We start from the raw sequence: 26,368 nt of genomic DNA on the forward strand, positions 1-26,368 counted from the left end.
CATCAGGAATTGTGGGTAATACGCGATAAGATGACTCTGCCTGGAGATTGAACTCCACCGAGAGATCTCCTCCGGCCCCGGATCCAATACGTGATCCAATACCAGGCACGATTCTACGCTACGTACGCGTGGAGGGACCGTGGCGTACAGGATGGCTACCAACAGTGCTGATATTGCTAAAGAAGTGGCAATTCAAGGAGAAAGCGATAATCGCATCGATGGCGCAAAAGAGGAGATAAAGCGACCGCAGTTTGGCTCCAGGTATCTGAAAGATCCAAGTAAAGTGTTTGAACATAACGCATGGTAAGTAAATGTCGTACGTAGAAAGTTGCTGACGTCCGGCTTGGACGTCCGGTCACTATGCGAAGATAATTTGGACACCGAGATGTTCTTTTATGGTATCATAGACTTCAGCATATTCCCCAGATGTGCTTGGGACAACGTTTTCTCTAGTGTGATGCCATCTTTTAACTCTACCGCGACAGGAATGATTGATTGCAGGGATTTGGTTGATTTCGCACTGTGTGAGACTTCAGTCACAAGTGGGATGGAGGGGAGGAATCGGAGCAATTGTGAAATTATGAGATCATAATGGTATTTTAGATATTCACTCAATGCCTTGACCCCTCCAAAAAACATCAAAAGTCAGACAGATCTATACCTCTGGATAGTCAGAATTTTTGCTTTGTTTCTTGTTTCGAGCATGGAGGTAGAAAGGTCTCTTCCTACCTCCATGATCCCAAGGGCTTGCGGTTGAATTATTCATTTGTTTCACGGTCCCTCCACCGTGTTTGTTTTTACTTTTTTTTTTAATTTTTAGGTATTCACAACAATACCGACCACAATACATTTCAGATTCCCCCTTTGCATGGTCACAAAATTTCAAGCCCCTTCCCTTTATATGCCTCTCAAGCCCAAAACCTACCCTAAAAAATTACTATGATATCTCAAAATATTCATTTACAGGTCAGTACATTGGCTTATGATATTATTTCCACTTGTCTCTAGTCCAATGTATCAATAAGCACACAACCAAAGTCATTACCATGTACCATCTACATGCCTTGGAATTTCTACCTAGTCAGGTCATAATAACACTGGGCAAAGTATTTGCATCCCCATCATCACAATGGCAAAACCAAGAAATCGAAAGAAGGGTGGTACAAACAAACCCACTTGTGCAAATGCACACAAAAATCTGTGCATTCTCATACGCATTTGTACATAGCTCCTTTTTGTACTATGATTGTGTGATCCCTTGTGTAGAATATTGCACATCCTTTTATTCCAGAGTAAAACCATTAGCCATCATGTCTCCCCGTCATATGTGTTCATATGAACTATGTAGGCATAATCATGACCCTTTGTTGTAAAATTTTTATAAAAATATGGATAGTAAATATAATTAATACATTTATAAACATGTAGATTATTCCTCAAAAAATCAAATCCTGAAACACTAACAAGTGACACAAATGTTTGGAATGTACATAGAAGTTAGAACATCTGCGGCAGGACAGCAGACTGTATGCTAAACAGACTGTATGCTAAATTTCCTCAACAAAATCTTGTTTTATTCAGGGATAATGTTCAGTGGGATGAAGAACAAGAAGAGGTTGCCAGGAAAAAAGTTGCTGAAAACTCAGAACTTTTCATCCAGGAAGAGCAAAGAGGTCTGTGGAATTTATGAACTTTTCTTTCTGTTGTAATGTAGTTGAAGAGCCAGTAGCTGTAACTGTTGGTAAATTTTTTTCATTATTTTTGTTGCGTTTGTCAAGTGCAAGTTCTTGTTCTACAACACAAAGCATATTGAAACCAAAACTATACACTGGTATTGTTTACATTGGAATTCTAGTCTGGATCAGAATTCATTTGTCAACAATATCAAATACAGGCCAAGTTGGCAAGCTCAACACTGTATCTCGACATGCAAATAGGGAGTAGAATAAGAAACACTGACATTAAAAAGAAAAATATTGAAAAAAACATTATCTAATGTAACAGCTTCTGGCCCTTTTAATGCTCCGATGTCAACCATATGTACATCAGAGAATGGACTGAGAGATTCAGGCTTGTGAGGGCGCTCTAGCCCCCTCCTAACCAAACCACAGGAGCATCCTGTCATGATTGGATCTTTCAATGTAATTACAGTTAACGTTTAAAGAATTGTTTCTTTGATCATAGATTTTTATTACTACACTATCAAGTCAGTATGATGATACTCTCACACTACAAACAAGAGAGAGAGAGAGAGAGAGAGAGAGAGAATGTGGACTAGATAACATCCCACAATTTGATAGCTTTTCTTTTGCCATTAACCTCAATCACACACCTTTGACTTGTGTAAAATAATTGATTCAATGGAATTGTAAAGTACTGCAGTCATAGGGAGGACTTAAACAGTTATGTGTAGAGCATTCTCAATTACTGTCTTTAAGCTGAACCGTCTATCCTTGTTTATCACAAACATATAGAAATATCTGAAGTCACAGCAAAGATCTCAGACTGTCTATGTTCATCCACACACATTTGTATCAAGGGCATTCATAACTACCCTGAGTCATCATCTTTATTCAGATCAGATATTAAGATCAGGCAATTTCCAGAAAAGCAAATAAATGCCAAAGTGCACATTTCCCACTTTTATTCATCTAGTATCAAACAAACACATACACTGAATGACTGTAAAAATGAATTTTTCATATCCACTAGGAACATCCTAATGTTAGGAAAATTTCATGGGCCCAATATTATTTTGTACATTGATGATACTGGTATCAGTCAATCTAGTGGTTTTATTTCTTCTCATATAAATGTAATGTTACTATTAATATTTGCCTTGAGGTAATCATATGTTCCTCCAAGCTCAAAGGTTAAACTTTCACTGATACCAGTGCTTCATTCGAGGGAAAAAATAACTTATTTCATTCATGGAAACAAAATGGTGAAAACTTGATTTTATCCACAGACTTCAACATGAGTCCATGTGAGCACCAGACCAGCAAAACATGTTGTAAAACATTTAATCTCTGAAAATCAGTCACATAGGTGTATTCTACCCTTTGCCTTGTGTATTTGAACATAAAATTTTAGAACCACAAGTGTTATTATAAGCATTCTGGAACAGAGTGATTTTTCAGCACATGCAAAGACAAATGGCAGCATTTGCCTGTCAGAAATACTGTACCGTACATGACTGTGTTATTTGTATGTGAGATAAACTGGTGTCACGTCAATTCATACTCAATTTATGTCGTCTCTTTCTCTTTTTTAACAGAGAAGTATGAATCAGATGCAGACCAGTACTGGAATGACTTCTACACTCAACACCAGAATAGATTCTTTAAAGACAGACACTGGCTTTTTACAGAGTTTCCAGAGTTAGCTCCTGAGCCAAACACAGTCAATTCAAATGATACAGAAGCTGGACTTTCATCAGTTAAGGACACTCATCAACGTGCAAATGCAATTGCAGAAGTTAACCTCAAAGAGGGAAAGATAAAAGAGGATTTTCCAGGATCCAGTGCTAGTACCAGGATATTAGAAGTTGGGTGCGGTGTAGGAAACACTGTGTTCCCAATACTCCAAACCAACAAGTAAGTTTTCATCCTCCTCATCACTTTAAGTGCCACTGAGCATGGTCACTTTGGATATCAGGCGCTATATTAATTGTTAGATGATGGTAGATAAGTTCTGTGTTTGATGTGCCCCGATAAGTAAGTAATGTGGCCCATAACCATAACCCCCCCCCCCCCCCCCCACGACTTGTTACTCTTGTAACACCCTCCTCTCAAACTAGTCACTATTTTGAGAAAGGCAGTTCATGCATCTAGCTGTCATCAGTCTGTACAGGGAAGAGTTGAACTGAACAATCTTATTTCAAAACAATCTCCAAAGCCATCTTTTTGTAAATCTTTCTTTAAAGAACTTTTGTTTTTCATATGCAATGTTTTGACTCCTTCAATGTAAATGTATGTACTCATAAATCATGGTACAAACAAATACCTATAGACCTTGAATGCTGATAATCCACAAATTTGACTTATCATGTATTGGTAGAGACTTAAGGGGAGGGGGTTATAGAAAGACAATATATTTATCAACAAGAAAGTTGCACAGTTGCAGACGGGATGACCCAATCTTCTCAATCATGGCTGCAGTCCATTGAAAGTGAAGAAAATACTACTAGTACCATACATCAGCAAAGTTTTTTATAGTGTCATTTTTGTGGCAGTGTAAATCGTCAGTTAGTAAGTCATGTGCTCCAATATCTACGCCTTCCATGTCTTGCCCTACAATATATTACTGTCACTACTGAGATGGCTATACAGTGAAAAACTTCAATATACCACAAGCAGGAATTATATTAAATCATGGAGCCACTGGAATCCTGTAGACTATGATCTCAAGACATCAGAATGGACATGAATATATCTCACCCTGGTCCCAGTAAACCAACACAATTCTGTTGCCACCTGCAGGTTGAAAGTTCTCTGTATAGTGTAATATCCATGTATCCCAAACCGTAGAATTCATGCATCAGCCATGCATGGATGAATTCAAGATTTCCTAAGGAGTAGAGCAGTGTGGTTTCCATCTTAGACAAGCATTTTGAATAAGCAATAAAGGTTAGACTGCAGTTTCATCCATTATTAAATATATATTTTTTTTAAATTATTTGCATTGCAGTGACCCAGGCCTGTTTGTTTATTGCTGTGATTTCTCCAGTACTGCCATCGACTTGGTCAAGGTAAATGTAGATGCTGCAATTTCCAAGTAATGATGCTGTTGCACCACACGAATTTGACATAGAATTGTGGTTGTTGAAGTTGTATTCTGTGATTTTATTGAAAGGTGCATTGACAAGACTGAAGAGCGGTGGGCCCCATGTTAGACTGTTGTACAATTCAACACTATCCTAGGGGTATATGTGTATTTACTTGATACCAAAGACACCCTCAGACAAACGCTGATTAATGACATAAGAAAGATGGGCCAAGTGCTCTTCGGGTTTACCAATGCATTTTTTCGCATTACTGAATCATCTTTATTTCTTTGTTTACCAGTCTTTTTCCAGTCAATTACATTTAGACATTTAGACATATATCACTATTTCACTATTAAAGATTGCGTTTTATATTCAGATTTACAGCATTATGCAAATGATTTCTGCTGATTTGGTACCCATTGAGTTTTCAATGACATATGGCAGTCAATGTTGATATTATCTTGAATTTGTCACTTGATATAAATGTACTATAAGCGTACAATTCCATTAAACTATCAAATCATGAAAATCTATCAACTGTTAATTGTCCACACTAATATTACAGCATATAACAGCTGATTCACATAAAAGCCTAAAACCTTTGTATTTCTGTTACAGAGTCATGCTGACTACAGTACCCAACGATGTCATGCATTTGTTTGTGATATTGTCGACGATGCAGCAGTTTTGCCATTCCCAGAAAACAGTCTTGACATAATAGTTCTTATATTTGTGTTGTCAGCTGTCCATCCAGACAAGTAAGTGATACATTACTCATCACAGAGTCTGTCTTCCATGATTTGGTCAGTCTGTTTGTTGATTTTTTCCTGCATTATGGCCACAATGTCATGGAATGACATTCTGACAATCATGAGAATCACCACAGATGTCTGTGGAATCATGGCTGAAAATTTTTCAATAAACAAATTCACAGAGCCAGAAAGGTCACAGGGTCATAATTCCATCACAGAAGAAAAATCACCACAAAATGAACAGGGCCTCATTTGATTTAAATATTTTTTTTGTTAAATACAACATTCTCAAGAATTCTCAGTTGTGTAATGTTTCATATATATGATTCACAGTTCAATAAACTGAATGGCAATGTATTAAACTATAGATAGATATTTGAACAGTGTCACTCTCAGTTCACTACATTTCTTGCTGGTTTATAAAGTTGCCAACTTTTGCGGGAACATGGTTTCACCTTGTTAATTGAAACATATTTTCATTTGGCTGGTTTTGCTAGTACAGCACTAGATTCTACGGTTTTCCAAAGAATTTCACTTGGATATACTAATCCAGCAGAAAATCAAAAAGCAATAATAGCACATTTCAATCCTATCAAACAATGATTTTACAGTATCAAAAATATACTGAATGTCTGATCTGTTCAACTTGATGTGTGTATCACAGCAATCCAATCCCATAGGTGTTGTAACAGTGATTTCAGTCAGTGCCGGCAGCAGTTAGTCATGGGTACTTACAATTTGAGCTTTTTCTCCATAATTTCTTGAAATGGGAGAGCCATGTTAATCAAAACTAATTATCCGGAGAAATTTCCTTCTGTTCAGTGTGTTAATTGTTGTCTGTAGTGTTAATATTTCAGCTTGAGTTATGACATGGATGCTGGTTCATTTTATTTACAGCTTTTTGAACTAGATATCTCTAATTCCGAACGTTCAGTGAGACAAACCGTATTGACTTGTGCCCTGAATTATCTGTTGAAAAGTCTGAGTGAAATTAGTAAAATAAGTCTGGCAAAGGTAGAACTTTAAAGGAAGGATTCATAGCCTACCAAGTTGTCACACATTTTTTCTGTCTTTATCCCAGAATGCAGTCAGCTATTGATAGACTATGCAGGCATCTGAAGCCCGGTGGACTTTTGTTATTTCGGGATTATGGACGATACGACATGGCGCAACTCAGGTTTAAAAAAGGTCAGTGGGATTCCAATCATTCTACGTTAAATGCCTTCATTTCCGGAAATAGTCAGAGCAAGGAGCTAGCTGAAGTCTCATGTCAAGTGATGACTAGAGTTTACCTTCTGACTACTAAATTTAGTGGGCAATAATCACACTAGCCTTTGAAGTCTTAATATGATGATTATCCATTGTATGAGGGCGCTTCTACACTTGTTTTGAGTGTTGGAGCGCCCTCATACAACAGACCCAAATATACTCATGTTTAATACCATGGAGATTCATATGTACCATAAAAATAATAACCAGACATGGACATATGTCAGGAGGCAAGATTTATAGTTAATGACTGATTTTAACCCGTGTCTGATTCTGGTACACCTGAGTGGCACGTTTATTTGGCTACATGCCAATTTACAAATATTGTACTCAGGTGTACAGTAAGTCCCTATCCTATTGAAAACACCAGGGATGTACCAAAGTATCTAGTGATCAGAGGACAATAGTCATGTGGTACAAGAGCATTTTATACAATTGCAACATGAATGTGATCTGAAGCATGGGATAGGTTTTTAAAGGTATAGTTTATAGGTCAACAGGTTGAACTCAACAAACCAAAATCTAATAAAATCGTACTGTACAGTTTTCAATATTTGTCCATGATAGTGTATGTGTTAAATTAACATTTAGCATAGTATCTTCCTGAAATATGCGTACATGGGTATCTCCTACTGTTGTCTTTTGGCAATCAAAATATGTAAAGTGTATATCCTATCACATGAAGGGTTTCTGCTCATCATGTGTGACCAGCATAATAGCAATACCAGTTTCAATATTTTCTTACAAAATATTCAAAATTCTCTTGTCTATTGCATGTACTGCCGAATGAAAGCTACAACACTTGGACTGCATTTTACATTGCAGAACATCTGTTTTTGCCGAATAAAAAAATTTAGCATGCAGCAGTGGAGTATTTTGATGGGGTATTACCACAATACAATTACTCATGTATAAGCAGTTAATATTTCTCTCACTGTGTACTATTGATTTCTCTATCTGCAGGTCGCTGTTTATCTGATAATTTCTATGTCAGAGGTGACGGTACCAGGGTGTATTTCTTCACGCAGGGTAAGACTAGTGATCAGATACTAACACAACACTCAGTACCATAAATCACTGACAAGTGCCTCGACTTGATCTGTGGAAAACTCTACGGTTACCGTAACAACTATCTCTCCTCAGATGTATGTTGGAACATATAATTGAAATGAGTACAAAGCTACATTTGTGAACCATATGTTAGATTTAAACATAATATTTGAGAAGTAAACATAAAGTACATTGAACAGCAATGACGTAAAGAATAAAATCGATCAACAGTTCAAAGGATAAATACTGGACTTTTTGCAGGAGAGCAAGAACCAATTAAAGTGGTTATTCTATGTAAGGACTTAATTTGCAATCTCATTGTATATTCATTCAAAATTATTGCAGTGCTCTTAACACTGCTAAAACCGGTAAAATTCTTTTTTGTGTGTCTTCTTTCCACCCAGTGTATTTTGTTGTCTGTATTAAAAGGTACTTTAAATTTCACAAAATGGTAATCTCTTGATACAAAAAACATGTTTCTAAACTCATTCAAAATATGCTATGAGAATGAAAAGTGGCCTGAGATCTTTTTTCAAAATCAATGAAACCCTTCTCTGAATTTTCTAAGCATCGAGACGTTGTCAGGAAGCAACATGTATTTGTGCATGTAGAATTGAATTATGGGTAATCAATATGTATAGGTGTATTTAGAATTGAATTGTGGGTAATGTGGCACATCACCTTATCAATCAATAATTAACAAGTGATCAAATACTGAAATGACTCATTGTATTTTCGTGATCTTTTTTATTTTGCAGATGAACTGGGGACAATGTTTACATCAGCAGGGTTGGTAGAAGAGCAGAATTCCATTGATAGGAGATTACAAGTCAATCGTGGACGTCAGCTCACCATGTACCGCGTTTGGATACAGTGTAAATTCAGGAAGCCAATCAAGTCATAGCGTTCATTTCAGCGGTCAGGCATGAAATTTACTATTTATTTGAACTCAATGAGTGTCATGTCTTTGGCGTGGTTGACAAAGCTCATAATTAGCTGGTTTGAAAAACAGTTTGTCAAAATCACGGCTACCTAGCTATACCATTTACATTACGTCAGAATAAATGTGCATTTTATCCAGCTTGATGCCCCATTGTCTTTTTAAAAACGAATGTACTTGTTTTTTGGACAATAATAAAGAGAATTCTGAACTCTGTGATTAACTCCTTAGAATGTTTCCGAACTGAAAGGTTACAAGTGTGGACTGTGTATGAATGACTGTTCAGGGATTAGGAAACTGCACACCTATTAATATTTTCCACGGGTGAAGTGCAGGCTTAACAGGACAATTTGACATTTTTCCTCCCAAACCATGTCAAATTCCCCACCCACCTACAAAATATGTCAAATACCAATGGGTGGGGGAAAATAGAGGTTGCATGTAGATAATTAAGGACATAACATCAGTCAAAATTCGAGATGCTGTGCTTATCTTGGCTATCAAATTCCCCTTTCCCATGACACAATTTGCAGTCAATTTCCCCTGTTGCCCTGCAATGCCCCGGTGGAAAACACTGATTGGTGCTTTAGGCTTGTGAATATAAAAACAGCAAATGGCAAACTGTTGAATGTGCAGCACAAATTACAGGTGTCAAGTCTTGGCTGCTTCAGAGAACCATGCGACTTTTGAACACAGAGGTCCTAGTCAATTGATGCTACAAGGTCACATACCTGATTAATGGCTATTAAGTCTAGGACCTCTCCTTGGTTATAGTGTACACTACGCTTCCACCAAAACCTAGCACCTAGGTTTCAGTTGGAGCGTAGCATACACCGTAACCAAGGAGTGGCCCTAGACTGATGGCTGTACAGCCTACAACTAGTTTTGCAGGGTAACACAACGCTTAAAAGATAATTACTTTGATACAATCAAATGATAAACAAACAAGATGAAGTTTATTTTAATGATGAGAGTGCAAGGAAAAGACAGGACACAAGGTAAAAGAAAGACATCAAAGTAACTTTCACAAACGCACTACGATCTTGAAGTGAATTCACATGCTTAAAATTTAAGGCAATTCATGCCTTGAAACTAAAACTTTCACTTTTTGCACAAACTTTCCTCAAGGAAACCTTAATAATATTATTTGAGCATCATAAGATAATGTTTGTACTGAAGAGACAAATTGCTTAAAATTTACTGATATTTGAAATTCAAAATGGACACTCTTCCCAATGTTAACCAAAATTTACTGGCCCGGTTATGAAAGCCAACAGCCTTTTGAGCTGAAAGCAGTGGCTTTGCTCATCCCAGGCAGAATTAAATTTCCCATTTGTAAGAAAGGTCACTGTGCTGGGTTGATGAAAAGCTCACACAAAAACTGTAGGACAGTTCACATTACTCCAATGCTCATGAGCACCATAAAAAATAATCAGATTGCAGAACATCACCTGATCTTGTCTTCTCTGCAGACAACATAAACATAGACAACTACATCAGTAATGTCAAGTTTTCTGCAATTTTCGGAATGATAATGCTCACGATGTATTTTAAATACACATTACAAAGGACTTTTCGACCTTATATCACTTTAACAACTGGATAGTTGATCATATTACAAGAAAAATTATTATACCAACAAATCCACACACTCTGTTACTGTACCGCCACATATGTCTTACACAAAATCTCAGTAGACTTTCCCAGTTGTGTATCAAGTCTACAAGAGATATCTAACTGATTTCCTTGCAGAAAAATGGTCTTTATCTAAAGTACATGATTTTGATGGCATGAATTTGGCAGTAAATTTGACGATCTGCAGAAATATTCCATAAAACACACCTATATCTTATCTACGTACTTATTTGTTTACTTATTTAGTTAAATACTTATTTTGTTTGTTATGCGCATGATGGGATTCTGACTGGAAATTATTTCAATCATTTGACAAAATATGTAGATGCATGATATTTGCTTTCAAATTTTGCTTTTTTATTTGAAGAGCAGGAAGCTTAAATTTACCTGGCATGAGTAATGTTTAGAAATTTACGAAGTGTGTGGGAAACCTGTGTTAAAAGGGAAGTTCTGAAAAAAAACCATTTCTTTGTTTTTATTGAAATACAAGAAGGAGATCCACACTTAATTGCCACAGTAGTGCATGAATAGGTTGTGATCATTTGGCCGAACATAATAGCTACAAAATAATGTTCAGTCAAGTATCGTGACCAGCGTATGTTTTCTAGGCCGATCAAACAGCAATGTCTTGTTCTGTTGTATTGCTTCCACAGCACAGTGCAGTACACATGGATATTAAAAAGCTACATATCATGACAAAAATTCTAATTAAAATATTGAAGAACGGCCTCATCGATGTTCAATCCAGCTTTCCTCAGAAAGTCCTTCGCCACGTTGTCATCAGTTACACCAGTACATTCCTTGAACTGTTCAATTTGCACTTTTAGGACCTGGTCAACTGGATCATCCTCAATATAACCTCTCAGCACTGAGCTCATATTGTTATTTGATGCCATTGATGGCTCTAAACTTGCTCCAAAAGGTGGTCCTCTAGCAGTGATACCTATGGAAAAAAATTATATGTTGAATAATTTGTAATATCACTGAATGAACAATTTAGAGAAACATGGCCACCACTGAACAATGCCAATAACAGTTGAATTGTAGGGCTGTTAGTAATATATTATAGCTTTGCGAATATCAGTGAATTTTGTGATGTCATGCACTCAGATTATTACTGATACTGTATCCTATTATCCAGCATTGTGGTCCAAGCTGTTTTCTATATCTACAAATTCACTAGCATTGCCAAAACTTAAAAATAATAGCAATAATGTACCCCTCCCCACCCATAATGGTCTCAAGCAAACTCTGCACTCCATAATGTCCTCTGCTTCGCCTTATACATTTTGTCATGCAAAGTTTGCCTTTGTCCATTATGGATTTGGAGGGGGTATATTATTGCTTTAAATATAGCACCCTATGAAAGGCAAAAATTTTGTTTGAGTTTCATTCACTCTGCACCTGTGTTTAACACTTCAGTTTTTTGTCAAAGCCCTATGACATGTAATTTTATGGTTTCCATTGGTTGTATCAAGGTGCCATATTTTCATCATTCTTTATGTAGAACTTTTGAAAGTGTTTCAAAGTTTCTTCAGATGTAATGTTAAATGACAGAAGTGTGATCTCATTTTGAAACCAGCTCTGATGCTGTATTTTGGTAGCTGGACCACGGTTGATTACCTTTTGATGCAAGTCAAAAAAGGTTGAGAGACACCCATACCCCCTTCATTGAAAAACAGAAACCCCACCAAGAAGCTTTGTACAGTGGGCCATAATTTAATGTACAGCAGGTAGGAATAACCAGAGTTAATTCTAGGACACGCTATTGCGCAATTTGCAAAATAAAATCTCAAATGGCCCTCATTTCAACGTTTGATGCACCACTAAGGGCACAACATTACATGAATGGGTCAATCACGCAGAGTTCACATAGTTCATACATTCGCGTCTACAGAGAAGATGGGCTCCCCGACGGTCATCACTTCATAGTCTGACATGTAAAACGATTCAGTTAACCATCGACCTTTGTAATTAGATACCTAGTACAGCATATACGGTGGTGCATAGGAAGCTGGGTAAAAAGGACTGATGTAGGGGCAACGGTGTATTGGAGCTGTGCGCATGTAGCATGGCTGATGAATGTAAACATTGACACTGGCCACTGCGTAATGGCGAAAAGCTAGTCGCCATTCGGATTTTATTTGTAGTTGACGAACCCCTGTTTTAGCAAAAGATGATCGGACAGTCCCTTAAATTGAAGCGTTTGCAACGTCTACCATCCATACAAACGAAATGTTGAACACTGCAAGGAAAGCATCCACGCTGGGCCAGATGATCGTTTTAATTTGAAGAGTAACATTTTAGGTCAGACATATCTTGTTTTCCAGAGTAGCCAGTTCTATGCATAGAACAACACTGTTGTGTAAAACCCTTTGGTCAGAACAAATGATCGTAAATTTGCTAATACATACAAGTCATGTGTAAAAGTTGATGTATCGATTACTTTATTTAGGTGGTACGGATTACTCTCTGGTGCTGTATCAGTGTATGAGTAGTTGTCGATGCGAGAGAAATCCTATCCGGTATGCTAAGCTTTGACCATGATCATTTCCACAGTCAAACGCAATTTATACAGTGGTTCAAGTCCGACATATCAATAATTCATCACATAAGTTATGTAAACAATTGAATCAAGCCAAATGGTTAGTTTGCTGTGCCATTGTTGGGCCTGTTGTGTACATATGGGGGACAACTTTGCAGTAGGCTTGGTTGGTTACAAGGGCCCGATCTTTAGTATTCTTCTTTTCTTGACTTGATAGACTATAGTATTTTCTGCAGAAAATTCAAGGGTTTTACACTTGTGATGATGATGGCCCCCGATTTTCTAAAATGGCCCCCTTAGGACAGGGTAGGGGCCCACAGTGGTCCCCTGTTTTTACATCCTAGAATGAACACAGAATAACCAAGGTATTCAATTGAAAAATAATGCTTGTGTTTTTGTACATCCATTTTCATGCAAGTAGGGTGAAAGCACTGATGAGAATCACCATGAAATTGATGTTGGTCAGCACTTTTTTGGTTACACAGAGTCACACAAGTCAACCTGTGATTCCACTGTGAGTGATCCCCAGGGTTCTATGTGCAGAATGTGCAGTCTTTTCTATGATTATACTGAATGCACATTTTGTAGTCTTTTATGAGTTCCAGGGATTACTCAGGGTACACAGCATGTACATGTTGACTTTTATGATACAGAGTAGTTGAAAAGAACGTTGAACAACATCGGTTTTTTGCTGTTCTGATCAGAGCTGTCAATTCAGATCAACAGGATTGTATTACCACATGAAAAGTGTCCTGAACAGACTGTAACTGTACATGTATATAGATCTAACTTCACACAACACATCAGAGTCACTTTCTTCAGTTTCAGACCAAAAATTATCCTCATCATCCGATTTTAGTACACTGCTAGATTATTTAATAAACTAGTAGATAATTACTATATTTGTCAGAAAAGCCCATCATATCATCATCATCATCACTTCCCTTTCAAGCAGAATGCATTCCTCACCTTGTGTCAGCTCATCTTGTCCCACCCACCACCCCTGGTGTAATAGTGGTATCATCTGTCTTAGCGATTGGCTTCATTTCAGACTGTCCAGTACCATCACTTTCGATAGATCCATACGTCTGGTAGTAGGCTACCAGGAGACTTTCAACCTGAATGAAAACACATCATTGCGTGAGGAGATAATCACACAGAATGTCATCAGCAAACTTATTGTCTTTTGAAAATACTCCGATAAAATTTACTGTCGATAAACACCAGCTAATGCCAGGGGTGAGCAAATAAACAAGAGGTCTGTTGCCAAGAAAAGTGAATTAATTTCTCATGCAAAGGTCTGCTGAAGAGAATACTATCTGTTACAATGACGAAAGCCAATTTTCAAACTTGCTTGACTAATTGGATTTACATGGATACTATCACAGAATGCTGAATACTGGTACAGGGCTGTATTAACGATGTGAATGCGGGTATTACAACTTGATTTTGAGTAACAAATGAGAAAATGTATTTTACAAACAAAATGGAAATACTGGAGAATATATCAAAAGTTACAGCTAACGAAGCTTTAAGGTTTGTGCTGGCACAAGACAGTCACTGTACATGAGGTGAGGGATTGATAAATGCATTATGTGAAAGGTAGACACTCTTGGTCACAATGTGCCTCCAATGTGAGGGCCTCCGTACAACTAGCAGCTTAAAAACGAAAACACCATGCTAAAAAAGAAATTATGACATGAAACTGTATACAGTAGAAACTACTCCTATCTAGGATAAAACATAAACATGAAAATAAATGCAAGTGAATCAACATGGTGTGTGTACAATATAAAACACCATTCATATGTGAAGAGAAAATGAGATTGATCGTAGGAGCTCTGTGTGAAAGCTCAAAGTGTGAAAAAATATCAAAACTTATGATGGCAGCCATGTTGTATCATATCATAGAACAAATGCAACTTGCATGTTGCCACCGTATCATGCTTTCCTTGCACAATGTTTGAAAAGCCCAATCAAGACATTCTGTCGGAGTGCTAGCACCACATAGAGCCATTTTTAGATGTCTGTATGACCAGACATGGAATTCCTTGTTTTTGAATCCATTCTGTTAGAAACAAGGCAAAGATCTTTAAAGATACACAGTCGCTTTCTATTACAAGAGTTAAAAGTGACACGGATCAACAGATAAATTTGAAGATACTCTCCGAATATTTATCCCATTCTTTTTTAACATTCTCACCTTGCCAATAGATTCTTCATCAGCCTTGCGGAGTTGAAGTTTCTTGTGTTGAGTCTTCAAGTATTCTCTGATTTGCAATGCTTGTTTGTCTGTCACCACTTTCACCTCTCCACTGCCTTCATTCTTACCTTGCACCGAGTCTGTTGTCGTATCATCTTCCTGTAAGAATGACATAGTTCAACTTTCTTACAACAATCAGTTTTACAACCGACTTTAGGTAATGTCTATGTACATAACAATAATATGTATATCAACCATATTACACTTGTACTAATCGTTATCATTTTCAACAGACAGATACTCTTCCTGATGTAAAGGGATTATTTTCACTCAGAAAGCCCTTGGTTACTTAATGAGGTATTATAAATTCAGGGAATGGTACCAAAACTCTGCTGACTCCATACAGACAGATAGCTATACTACACAGGTGATTACCACAGGCATACTAAAGCCTCAATTTAAATTACACAACAGTGAAAATTAAGCTTGGTGTCAGTCTTCACTAACATGAAACTACACAGTGTCACTACACTCAAATACTTCAACAAACTACAATGGGCATCTTCTGAAAAAGAAACTGTTATCTGAGTTTGGATGCAACTCAACAAACTAAGGCAAATTTTTTAACAACTTCCAAACCAAATACAGTTCTCTGGCAAAAGTGAAAGAATTAAGCTATTGCTCAAACTTTCCTACATGAAACTTTCAACCATTCTCTTACCAGATCAACACTAAAAATTTGGGGTCACAATACAATGGTTGGAACTAGCGAATCAAATTACCCAATATTTGCGGTATTTCAAATTCAAAATGGCCACCGTCCCTGTGGTAAGTCTACGGGGGAAAATTTAAATTTTGGATTTTTGAAAAATTAAGATGGTGAAAGCTTTCTTTCTCAAAGAGCTTTAAAATGAGCCCCCACAAGTGGTAGATTAGGTAAGAATTGCAGAAATATGAGAGTCTTAATATCTGTCCCAAGGGCATGTTCTATCTTAATACAGACATTTTTTTATGTGTATTCAGATGTGAAATAATTGTAATACATACTACATACCTTTTTGGCGGAAGCTGCTGCCAGGCGATCTTTCTGGCGTTTGTCTCTCATTATTTGTTTGACTTCTTCAAGTTGTTCATCATGGGATGCAGCAGCAACTTTCACTTGGCTTGGTGCCTGGTCCTCTGGCTTTGCTTGTTTGCCTTTAAACCTTCTGTGTTTCTTCTGCAATTTGTCTCGGACCGCTTCCAGTCTCCTGTCATGATCGGCAGGATCCTGTTGATGCCAGGTCAGTCGCTGTCCCATCACCACCGACCCCGGTTCGTCTTTGCCACGTTCCATCTGACTGACGGCTGCCTCGTTCTGTCTAAGTTCTTCAGAGTACTGATCTTCTAGGACTTCCTGTGAGACCGCATCCCTGGTGTTACGCTGTGGCCGGGCACTTGCTTTGATATTCTCCTTAAATTCATTTGAATATTCTGCCTGTTCCCTTTCTAACACTTCCTGTGAGACCGTCGCACTTTGATCACGCCAACGTGAAGCTGAAGCCCTACTAGAACCAGTTTCAAGACTTTCTTTGAATTCATTTGATAACTGAGTACCTGTATTTCCTTTACTTTGCTGTGATGGAGGAGTCACGCTAGTCTGTTTATCCACATCATCTTTAACGCTATCTGTGGCAACAGCCTGTCTTTTGCCTCCATCACTTGCCAGTGACACATTAGAATCTTCCGTCTGAACGTTCCCAAGAGGAGCAGTCTGGGGTGGCGACACCACAGCCGGTGTTGGACTCACAGATGCTACCGTACGTGGTGGGGCAACTGGTTTACTCGTCAAGAGTGGCAACCCCGTGTTAAGCTTGATTGAGCCACCTAATGAGGAATCTGCTGATTGGTCGGTGTATGTGATGATATATTCCGGCATCACTCTGATATTGTTGTACACAACATACTCATCATGCCCTAGCACATTACCCTGCAAAGGGAAAAAAATCAATTTTGTCTCTCATTACCCATGGAATACCAGTAGAAAAATTACTTAAATATTATTGTTTTATGTTTGATGTTTATTGCACAATTTACACAGAAACAGCCAATGTTTGGGCCAACTTGAAAATACATGCTACCAGAAAGATATCAACTAATATGTGTGCATATATAAGGGAGCGTTCAGTTATTATGGCCGGGCATTGGCTGGCAAATTCTTCCTGCGCATCAGTCAAAATAAGTGAACCCCCTTACCCATTGCACCAAAAAATTGATGACCCCCTTTTAAGATGACAAAAATTTCATGACCCCCCCCCCCCCCCCCAAATTGCTTGAGTAAAGCTGCACACACAAACACCTTGGGGGCGCGATAGAATCCAAAAAAAGATTCTCAGATTTTTTCAAATTACCCCTCTTTACAAACTCACGAGGTGTTAATGTTCAAATTTCCCCTTCTGACTTGCTATAATTTTGTAATTACCCCTCAAAGGGATTGGACCGAAATTACAGGTGGATCGTAATATTTTTTCGCAAGCGAGTTGGTACAAAATTTTGATATTTGGATTTAATTGATAATTAACTGTTGATAATGTTGATTCACTATACATGGTAGTCAATGAGAAAACTATGTAATACTTTTTCAATACAAAACTAGTAATATCTATGCATTTATAGACATTTGATAATTGAGATAGATGTACTTAATTTGAATAGGTTTGTTACAACTAGTATGTGCATAAAAAATTTGACTTTAGAATTTCATCAAAAATGTTCATCCACTATACATGGGTGTCTATGATAAAATTGTGAATAATTTTTTCCAATGAAAACTTGTTATACTTGTGCATATACAGACGTTGGATAATTAACATAATTGTACTTGATTATAATATGATGGTTAAAGGTGAATATTATGTGTACAAGAAATCTGATTTTGGAATTTCACTGAAAACATGTTCATCCACTATATATGGGAATCTATGAGGAGACTATGAATAATTTTTTTTCTAGCTAAATCTGTGTATTTATAGACATTTGATAATTCATTTTAAAGTACTTAGTTAGACTAGGGTGGTTAAAAGTTGATATGTGTGCAAGAAATTAGATTTTTGAATTTCACCGAAATGTTGATTCACTATACATTGGAGTCTATGAGACAATGCTAAACTAACTTAATCTGTGATTTTATAGGTGTTTAACAATTGATAAAATAGCGCCAATGGCACTTGATCACAACTGGCACATTGTGAAACTACTCATAATTAATGAGGTACAATATGTGGCGTCATGCGGTGTCCCATCATACCATATATGAAGGGTGTAGCACTTGTGGTTACTGAGTTATGGACAAATATGTATATTTCAGGTCCAATGTCACTGAGGTCATGTGACATTTTGTCAAAAAAATTGAATTGCTAAGTCATCCCTATATACCAAAAATCAGACCTAGCTCTATTGGCTCGCTCAAAATTAGATATGCACATAATTAATGAGGTACAATATGTGGCGTCATAAGGTGTCCCATCATACCATATATGAAGGGTGTAGCACTTGTGGTTACTGAGTTATGGACAAATATGTATATTTGAGGTCAAAGGTCACCGAGGTCACGGGAGATTTTGTCAAAATATTTTATATATCTGCGTGAACGGAGGGACATGACCCAATCTATAAGGCCCTGGACTTCATCCATGGGGACTAAAAACTGTGTCACTGAATCCTTTTTGCAATATGAATATGATGACAAACTAAATTTTTATTTTACTTGGCCTTATACATGGGATTCTATAGACAGCTGACTTATACATGGTAGTCTATGGTGGTGTAAACTAAAAAGTCCTCTAACATGGCCAAATCGATGTGCATCTGTATGGGGTAGGGTACTATCCTTGTGCAAAGTTTGAAAGAAATTGACCAGGGCATGTCTGAGATATCTGCGTGAACAGACGGACGGATGCACACACGGATGCAGGCATGCACACACGGACATGACCAAACCTATAAGTCCCCCCGGATGGTGTCCGTGGAGACTAATTAGACAGACCACGAAGTCAATGAGCAACATACAGCTGAAAGACTATTTTTCACATTGCGATTTTAAGCCCATTTTTATGAGAAAAGGGACATGTATATGTATATGGAGAAAACAGCAGAAGACAAATTTGTAAATTGTTCATATATGCATCTCTTAAAATTTTGTGGTTATAAGGTATAACAGTAGTGTAAGAATAATGAGGTTAGAATAAGTTAGTAAAGCTAAGTTGACAGTAATTAAGATTACAAAATTATACACTAAGCTGAGGAAATCTGAATGAAATAAATGTTGAAAAGTAGCAAAGTCATGGTCATCTTTTGTCTAATAGCCTTGTTAACGGTTACAGGTTTGTTACTAAATATAGCTGTACGCGCGCGACATCGGACACGCAGCTTGAAATGCGGACAAATTTTATCAATGTTGCATGCGTGGCTGTTTTTGCAGCTTGTACTCTGAGTCGTGAATATGTTTTTAGTATTCACTGTTACACTAGCAGTCGCCCACTGAGATGTATTTTCGTCGTTCTTGCATGCGTAATTTTCAAAAGCGTAATCTAAAAATGCGGACAAATATTTATTTTTGCATATTAATGAGAGAACAGTGACGTAAACTGTGAACGGCCCTATACCTTGTGTAAGTTCATGAACTTTACATAAATCTTGCTATAGATTTGTTGCTAATGGGCAATAACTGTGTTTCAGATCATTTGAGAGCAATCCATCCATGACAGGTTTAAATTGTAATATACTTCTATTTAAAGGAGAGAAACTTCTCAAATAATTTTTTTCCCTGTAATTTCCTGTGAGAACACATGGACATGCGTAGGACTCTATGCTGGTGCTACCTTGCAACTTGTCATGGCATTGTCTAACCTGTTCACCCCAATTTCCTGTAGACAGGTCCACACTCACCATTGATAACAATGGGTTTGGGTACCATGGTAGTGAAAGACTGTAACATGTGAGGTCATGGATACTTAATCTCAGGAATGTCAAAGTCTGTATATTGACTCAAGGATGTTTACATAACAAATGCTTATGGTCATCTCAAAAGTGAGAATCTAAACTATGAAATATGTTTTTTTTTATTGTTTTGATACCCAAAAGAGCATAGAAATCTCTTACACTTTGAATCAGCCATCCTGCATATTTCTAACATTCATCAAAACCTCATTTCTGTTCCACAACTCATAAAACAGTCCACAATGCAGGATTGGTGTACATTCCAAAACTACATATATGAAAGACCCCTAAAATCAATTAGTTAAAAAGGGGGGTTAGAAATTTCCCAAAACTATATAACCTCCACTCCGTTTGGCTCAATTTTTGGAATTGGAACCTTGGAACCAGTCTATGTATCGGTACCAAATATCAATGCAGTCTGTTCAGCAGTTTTTGACTTTTTGTCGTTTACGGAAATGGACGACATCAAACACCGGTTGAAACCACCTCTATATCACAACTTCCAGTTGTGATATAAAAGTACTTGATTCAATTAAGGGTATTTGAAAGTTCAGATGGGGACAACAATAATGATATAGGAATTTCACCTAAAAGTATAATTTCATTTTTCATGGTACTAGTAGTTTACAGGTAACTGTTAAATAATTTCCCTGACAAAACTTGCTATATCTCTAATATGGAAGTAATAGGAATTGTTCATTGTTCATTGCCCTCAGTGAGCTCGATTTACAATAAGACAAGCCTCAGAGTTGCCAAGGCAAGATGTTCATATGACAGATAATTATACTTTTGTTCAGATGTACAGTTAAATGACTTCAGAGAATGAAATCATGCAGCGAATCATTTTTCCCCAGAATATTTCTGAACACTGAAACTGCTTTTAGACGGGACGGATACTTATGAAAATTAAGTGACCCCCCTCTGAGCTGTTTGAAAAATACATGACACCCCCCCCCCCCCCCCAGTTTTCAAAGTTAAGGTGCCCCCCTCTGGATTTTGCCGGCCCACCCCGGGCCGTAGTAACTGAACACTCCCTAACAACAGCAAACCAACTTTACCTTGACAGAATTGTAATATTTTGATTCGCCTGGTTTTGGATTCTCTCTGATTGGCTCTGTCACAAGGTCCGGATTCTTTTCCCCCTTAGCATACACCTGTAAATAATGAATATTTGCGATCAACGTTTCAGTTTATTTATTCAGTGCTTCAGCCAGGATGCTGGAAGAAGGAAGTGTTATGTCTATCCCTCCACCAATTTGAATGGGATTTCAGGGAATGAAAAAAGGAGGATTTGTCATTCAGGGAAACACGAAAAAGCTGTTGAACAAAATTGCTTCGTGTTAAACCATTGCAATATACCAAGAACTAGACATACTTAGGAGTTGACAATACTGTCAAGGTGAAACTATCAGCGAGGCAATGACACCAGTCAATCATAAAGAAATCAACTATGCAGAAGCTGAAACATTGTCTGGGTGTCACTCGAGGAGATCAAGTTACTCGAAACAATGCAACACAATTCACACACACCCTACTCACTGTTTAGAATGCATTCTCGTGTTGAAAATTCATGATGATTTTGTTAATTTGACTTATTTTGATCGCCCTGGGTGTTTAGCAAGTCAGTGAAAAATTTGGCTGTGTATATTAGGGGTCTACAAATGGTCAACAATGTTAAAAAGACACTCAAAGAAACATGTTATGCTTTTATAATTCTCTAGTTTTAACCAACTTTGCCTGAGAGTGAAAGATGGATGACCTGAAAGTAAAAGGGCTGGGCTAGGAATAAACCATGGTCCCTTTTGTGATGGGATCATCAATAACACTTACCTTAGAGTCACCGAGCAAGACACGACACTTGAGAACATATGGTAGCTGAGTCTTCATGTCAGTTCGTTTGGAAGTATACTGCAAACACTTGTTGATGTTATCGCTGCAACATAGATCACAGTGATTTTATGAAGGGCAGTAAGAAGGTAATGTTACCAGGTAACCAGGGTTTCCCAGTCATTTTACCAGGTTTCCTTTGGTATATCAATGAAATCAGATTAGGGAACAGCAGAAATGTTATCAGGGTTCCCAAATACTTAACAAATGTTCCTCAACCTTAGCAAAATACACTGGACAAATAAATTTCATGATGAGAAAAAATCAAGCTTAATGAAACAGCTTTATTTCTATGTAGCTTTAATGAATAATGGTTTAATTTACCAGGATGTGCTACATGACGGTGTATCAATTATTATCGTCTGTCATTTTCTTTGGTTTTGATCCTTCTACGTGCTAATTTCTTGGTATTGATCTAGCTTGGCTCCATTTCTACACTGAGGTAAAATCAAATTACACATGCTCTGACTTGTGGACTCTCCATTTCAAATCACACACTTCTGGAAATTCTTTGCATGACTCAAGATGTGTAAATTCTCTAGCAATCAAGAGAACTTTGAGTCTGTTGAGTGTGAATCTTGCTTTGAGTGCACACTGACATGACATGGAAAGGTTCAACACTTGTGCACGGCAAATGCTTGCAACATTACCAACATGCACATAAAAATTTGTTCTCTTTCTGCGCCCTGTGTACAAGCGGCCCCTGATGTTATCCAGCTTAGAGGGCACATCAACATGGAAAGTTTCAACATGGATGCATCAATGGACAATGCCAGCAACATTGCCAACATACACTCATGCACATGGCAAAAATTTGCTCTCTTTATGCATCCTTTCTAAATGGGGGTCCTTATGTTTCAAAAAATACAGCTAGGAATTTTGGTAGAATTATGGATACTACCTTCAAAAAAGACTATATGTGAGTAAGGAATTTTGAAAATTATTTATCTGGTAAATGATCATCAAATGCTTGAAGAACAATGTACCAGTATTCATCTATGCTCAGTGTATTCATGAATATTGTTAAACTAAATAAGTAGAGGGGAAAGGTCCAAAATAATAAAAGGTTTGCTTCGGGTCCTATCTTGCAAAATCAAAAAAATTACATGGCAACATGATTTTAATGTTCTTTTCATGTGTCATATTTTTGTTGAGCTCACAAGGCCCAGCTACAGACATGAAATCAAGAAAAGAGCATCAGTTTTGACCCACGAGACATTCTTTAGAACTTTATTGCATGTATATGAGTCAAGCCATCCTAGTAACAGACGTAGACAATGACATTTTCAGATTGATATGTCTGTCTAGATTGACATGCACCAGAATTAGAAACAAAACTTTTTCTTTTTGGGCCTATTTACTTATGGTGACTATTCAAAGACAGTAAGCCATGCACTCTATCTATACTGCAGATGCAGTGTTCCTGTTAAAGTAAATGTTACCGGGATTTCAAGTCAGTTTACTGGATTGGAATCAGCTAGATATATCAATGCAATCATATTCAGGACAGCAGAAACCTTACCAGGGTTTCCAAATCATCTACCAACATTCCCCAACCTCTGAAAAAACACTGCTGATGTGGTGTGAACTAGCATACCTAAGATAGATTCCTCTGCCAAAGAATCCAATCTTTCCCCTTCTCATGTCAAGACCTTCTGAAGCAATCAGTTGTTTCTCTACAGTCGTACCATGGTATAGGTAACACTCGTTGAGGTCGGACCCTGTTGGAATATGGAAATTTGTGTTGTAACACAGGCCAGGCATTAAATTTGACAAATTGTACAGTATTTCATGGACGGTGTTGTAAAATGGCATCACAATGCACTTGCTGATTTGATTCATATTGATGAACTTCCACTCAGAACCACGGATGCATGCGAGTCTCAAATGGTAGCACCAAAGTGGAGATAGTTACATTTGGCATTTTCTACCAGCTGTACAGAAGAAATGTTAGAATAATGTTAAGCACTGTCAGTCTGACAGAATCCTATACAGCTGAAGAATTCTGATAACATATTGTGTTTTACAGAGACTAATGAAAGTTCACTGATTTCAAAATGTCTGCAAACTGATTTTATCTTTAGCGTACCAAAGTGACACTCGATGGTCAGGTATATTCCATTACTTCTCTGCAGTATTAAACATGATTCTCATTATGGGAGAGAAAGGTATTCATTTGCAAACAAGAATTCCCTTTCGTTTTCTTTCCTGATACTTAGAAATGGTACTGTATGAAACATATGCACATGTACTGATTGACATCAATAAACGACATATAGACTTAAATGTTTTATACAAAAGGTTAGATTAAAGAACCTGCATTAGCCCAAGCAAATTGTCTATTACAGTTTCCATATGTACAGGCATGGCACACTCTTTGCTTTGTTATTCAACACTATTTGAGCATTCACAAAAATAACCTAAATGGAGGTGGTTGTCGGCACTGCATCTGTGCAACTTTCTTGTTTACAAACAACGTAATTCACACACAATATCTAGGCTAATCAGGTCGATATGCAACATTTAAAATTTACAATGTCATGTATGACAGACAAGTTTTAACGCCAACGTACCTTGGATACAGTGTTTACATTGGTGGTATGGGTCCCATACCCCCTGACCCCCTTAGACCTATAAAATTTAAATGATAACTTCTGAAGTCATATATGCAATATTTTCTAACCTACCTTGAGGTCTACTTCTCATCATCCTTGCCCTTTCAAACTGGTATTTATCCAACGAGTCTCTGTTTTCTAACCTTTCAATTTGGACAATTTTGTAGTCTTTCACTTGCTTGACAAACTCTGAGTGTATACTACGATAGTCTAAATGGTTAGTTCTCAGTTTAATCAGGTAAAACCCATCTGGACCTGACCAACCATCTGTTGCCCAGTTGCTAGGGCAACCATCCTCTTCGACCGGAAGAGGTTTTAAGGGTGGAACATCTGCACTATTCTCATCTTCAATATTCCTGGCACTCGGTCTCTCTTCGCCAATAAGACTTCTTGGAGCAGAAGATTCCAAGGAACTTGGCTGATCTTCAGGTTTTTCTTTTCCAGCATCTTCCTGTTTCATCTGTGTTTTAATTTCAATATCAGGGACTGTTTCCTGGCCAGTGTTTCCATGTGTGTCACCATCATTTTGCACATCTTCACTATCATCTGAACCACCTGTATCTTCACGAGTGTCGTCTTCATTTTGCACATCATCATTGGTATCTGCACACCCGTCACCCAGCTTGTGGTCCAACCTTAGATGCTGCTGACATTGTTGACTCTGTTGAAAGTTTAAATCACCTTGTACAAATTGTAGGCTACTGCTATTCTCCAACTGGTAGATTTCAAACTTCTTTTCAGTAATGTGGGGAAGTTTGAGAACGCTGGTTTACTGATCACACATTTGCAGTTCACATGTCACTGAACCATCTCTCAAGTTCACAACACCTGTGTTTCTGGTTCTGTTTTCTTGCACATCTACTTCACGATCTGCAGTTCATGCCAACATCTGCCATGTGAATAAATACAAATCAATCAAAACTTTATTTTCTTAAGGGTTTGGTGTGTGCGTGTGTTTGTGTGAGTGAGGGTGAGAGAGAGAGAGAGAGAGAGAGAGAGAGAGAGAGAGAGAGAGAGATCTGCCATGTGAATAAATACAAATCAATCAAAACTTTATTTTCTGAAGGGTTTGGTGTGTGCGTGTGTTTGTGTGAGTGTGGGTGAGAAAGAGAGAGAGAGAGAGAGAGAGAGAGAGAGAGAGAGAGGGAGGGAGGGAGGGAGGGAGGGAGAGAGTGTGTGTAAGGGGGGTTCATCCATTCTGATATCATAAAATGCTGTTCTTTTTTTTTCCCTTTTTTCTAATCAGATAAACCTTTGACCTCAAATGACCTCTTTCAGCGTTTATGACATCATATTTCAAAACACAAACAGTTCCACATTGTGATTTGTTCAGGTTTAAGTTTCAAAAGTTAAAGCGTAATGTGTGATGTCATTTATAATCTATGTATTGTAGTTCACATATTCCATATTTCTCTTGTGAAGGTGAAAAAAGAAAGCGACGTATAGTAGGTCGATGCGACGTGCGGGTAGGAAGTTGAGCGCACGCAACTTGCAAGTAAAGTAACTTGCGGCATTACCATAAAATACCTTTTCCGCATTATTTATTCTTACATTTAATCTTACTCCTTTCCTCAGTAATATAGAGGTCAATGAGTTTGATCTCCTGGAGACATTTATGTTTACTTACCTGCAGGCCCACAAGTATATAGTATGGCGGTCGGATTGTAATCCCGGAAGTAAAATAGGGAAATTCCCAGCCTCCATGTCGGCCATGTCCTTGTCAATGA

General features: G+C 37.6%; 2 protein-coding genes across 2 annotated transcripts; one reads left to right on the forward strand and one right to left on the reverse strand.

Moving 5' to 3' along the window:
- On the forward strand, window positions 1–9,002 carry LOC139140222 (tRNA N(3)-cytidine methyltransferase METTL2-like). Its single transcript, XM_070709316.1, has 8 exons — window positions 1–303; window positions 1,582–1,673; window positions 3,278–3,596; window positions 4,690–4,750; window positions 5,387–5,526; window positions 6,602–6,708; window positions 7,753–7,818; window positions 8,598–9,002. The coding sequence occupies exons 1-8, from the start codon at window positions 152–154 to the stop codon at window positions 8,741–8,743; spliced, it is 1,083 nt and encodes a 360-aa protein (XP_070565417.1). The 5' UTR covers window positions 1–151; the 3' UTR covers window positions 8,744–9,002.
- On the reverse strand, window positions 8,741–26,323 carry LOC139140221 (uncharacterized). Its single transcript, XM_070709314.1, has 9 exons — window positions 26,269–26,323; window positions 24,714–25,530; window positions 23,624–23,747; window positions 21,970–22,072; window positions 21,198–21,293; window positions 16,217–17,131; window positions 15,163–15,321; window positions 13,929–14,077; window positions 8,741–11,357 (listed from the first exon to the last, which is right to left on the reverse strand). Exons 2-8 carry the CDS (start codon window positions 25,099–25,101, stop codon window positions 13,940–13,942), a joined length of 1,923 nt encoding a protein of 640 aa, XP_070565415.1. The 5' UTR covers window positions 25,102–25,530; window positions 26,269–26,323; the 3' UTR covers window positions 8,741–11,357; window positions 13,929–13,939.
- Between the last annotated feature and the right edge of the window lie 45 nt (window positions 26,324–26,368).

Source organism: Ptychodera flava, chromosome 9 (genome assembly GCF_041260155.1).
Source record: "Ptychodera flava strain L36383 chromosome 9, AS_Pfla_20210202, whole genome shotgun sequence".
In the NCBI taxonomy this organism is placed as follows: Eukaryota; Metazoa; Hemichordata; class Enteropneusta; family Ptychoderidae; genus Ptychodera; species Ptychodera flava.

Coding starts and splice junctions, on each gene's coding strand:
- LOC139140222 (XM_070709316.1), top strand. CDS start 152: ATGGCTACCAACAGTGCTGATATTGCTAAAGAAGTGGCAATTCAAGGA. Junction 1,674..3,277: donor CATCCAGGAAGAGCAAAGAG/GTCTGTGGAATT, acceptor CTTTTTTAACAG/AGAAGTATGAATCAGATGCA. Junction 6,709..7,752: donor GCAACTCAGGTTTAAAAAAG/GTCAGTGGGATT, acceptor CTCTATCTGCAG/GTCGCTGTTTATCTGATAAT.
- LOC139140221 (XM_070709314.1), bottom strand. CDS start 25,101: ATGAAACAGGAAGATGCTGGAAAAGAAAAACCTGAAGATCAGCCAAGT. Junction 21,294..21,969: donor TCTTGCTCGGTGACTCTAAG/GTAAGTGTTATT, acceptor CATTATTTACAG/GTGTATGCTAAGGGGGAAAA. Junction 15,322..16,216: donor CAGCAGCTTCCGCCAAAAAG/GTATGTAGTATG, acceptor TCATTCTTACAG/GAAGATGATACGACAACAGA.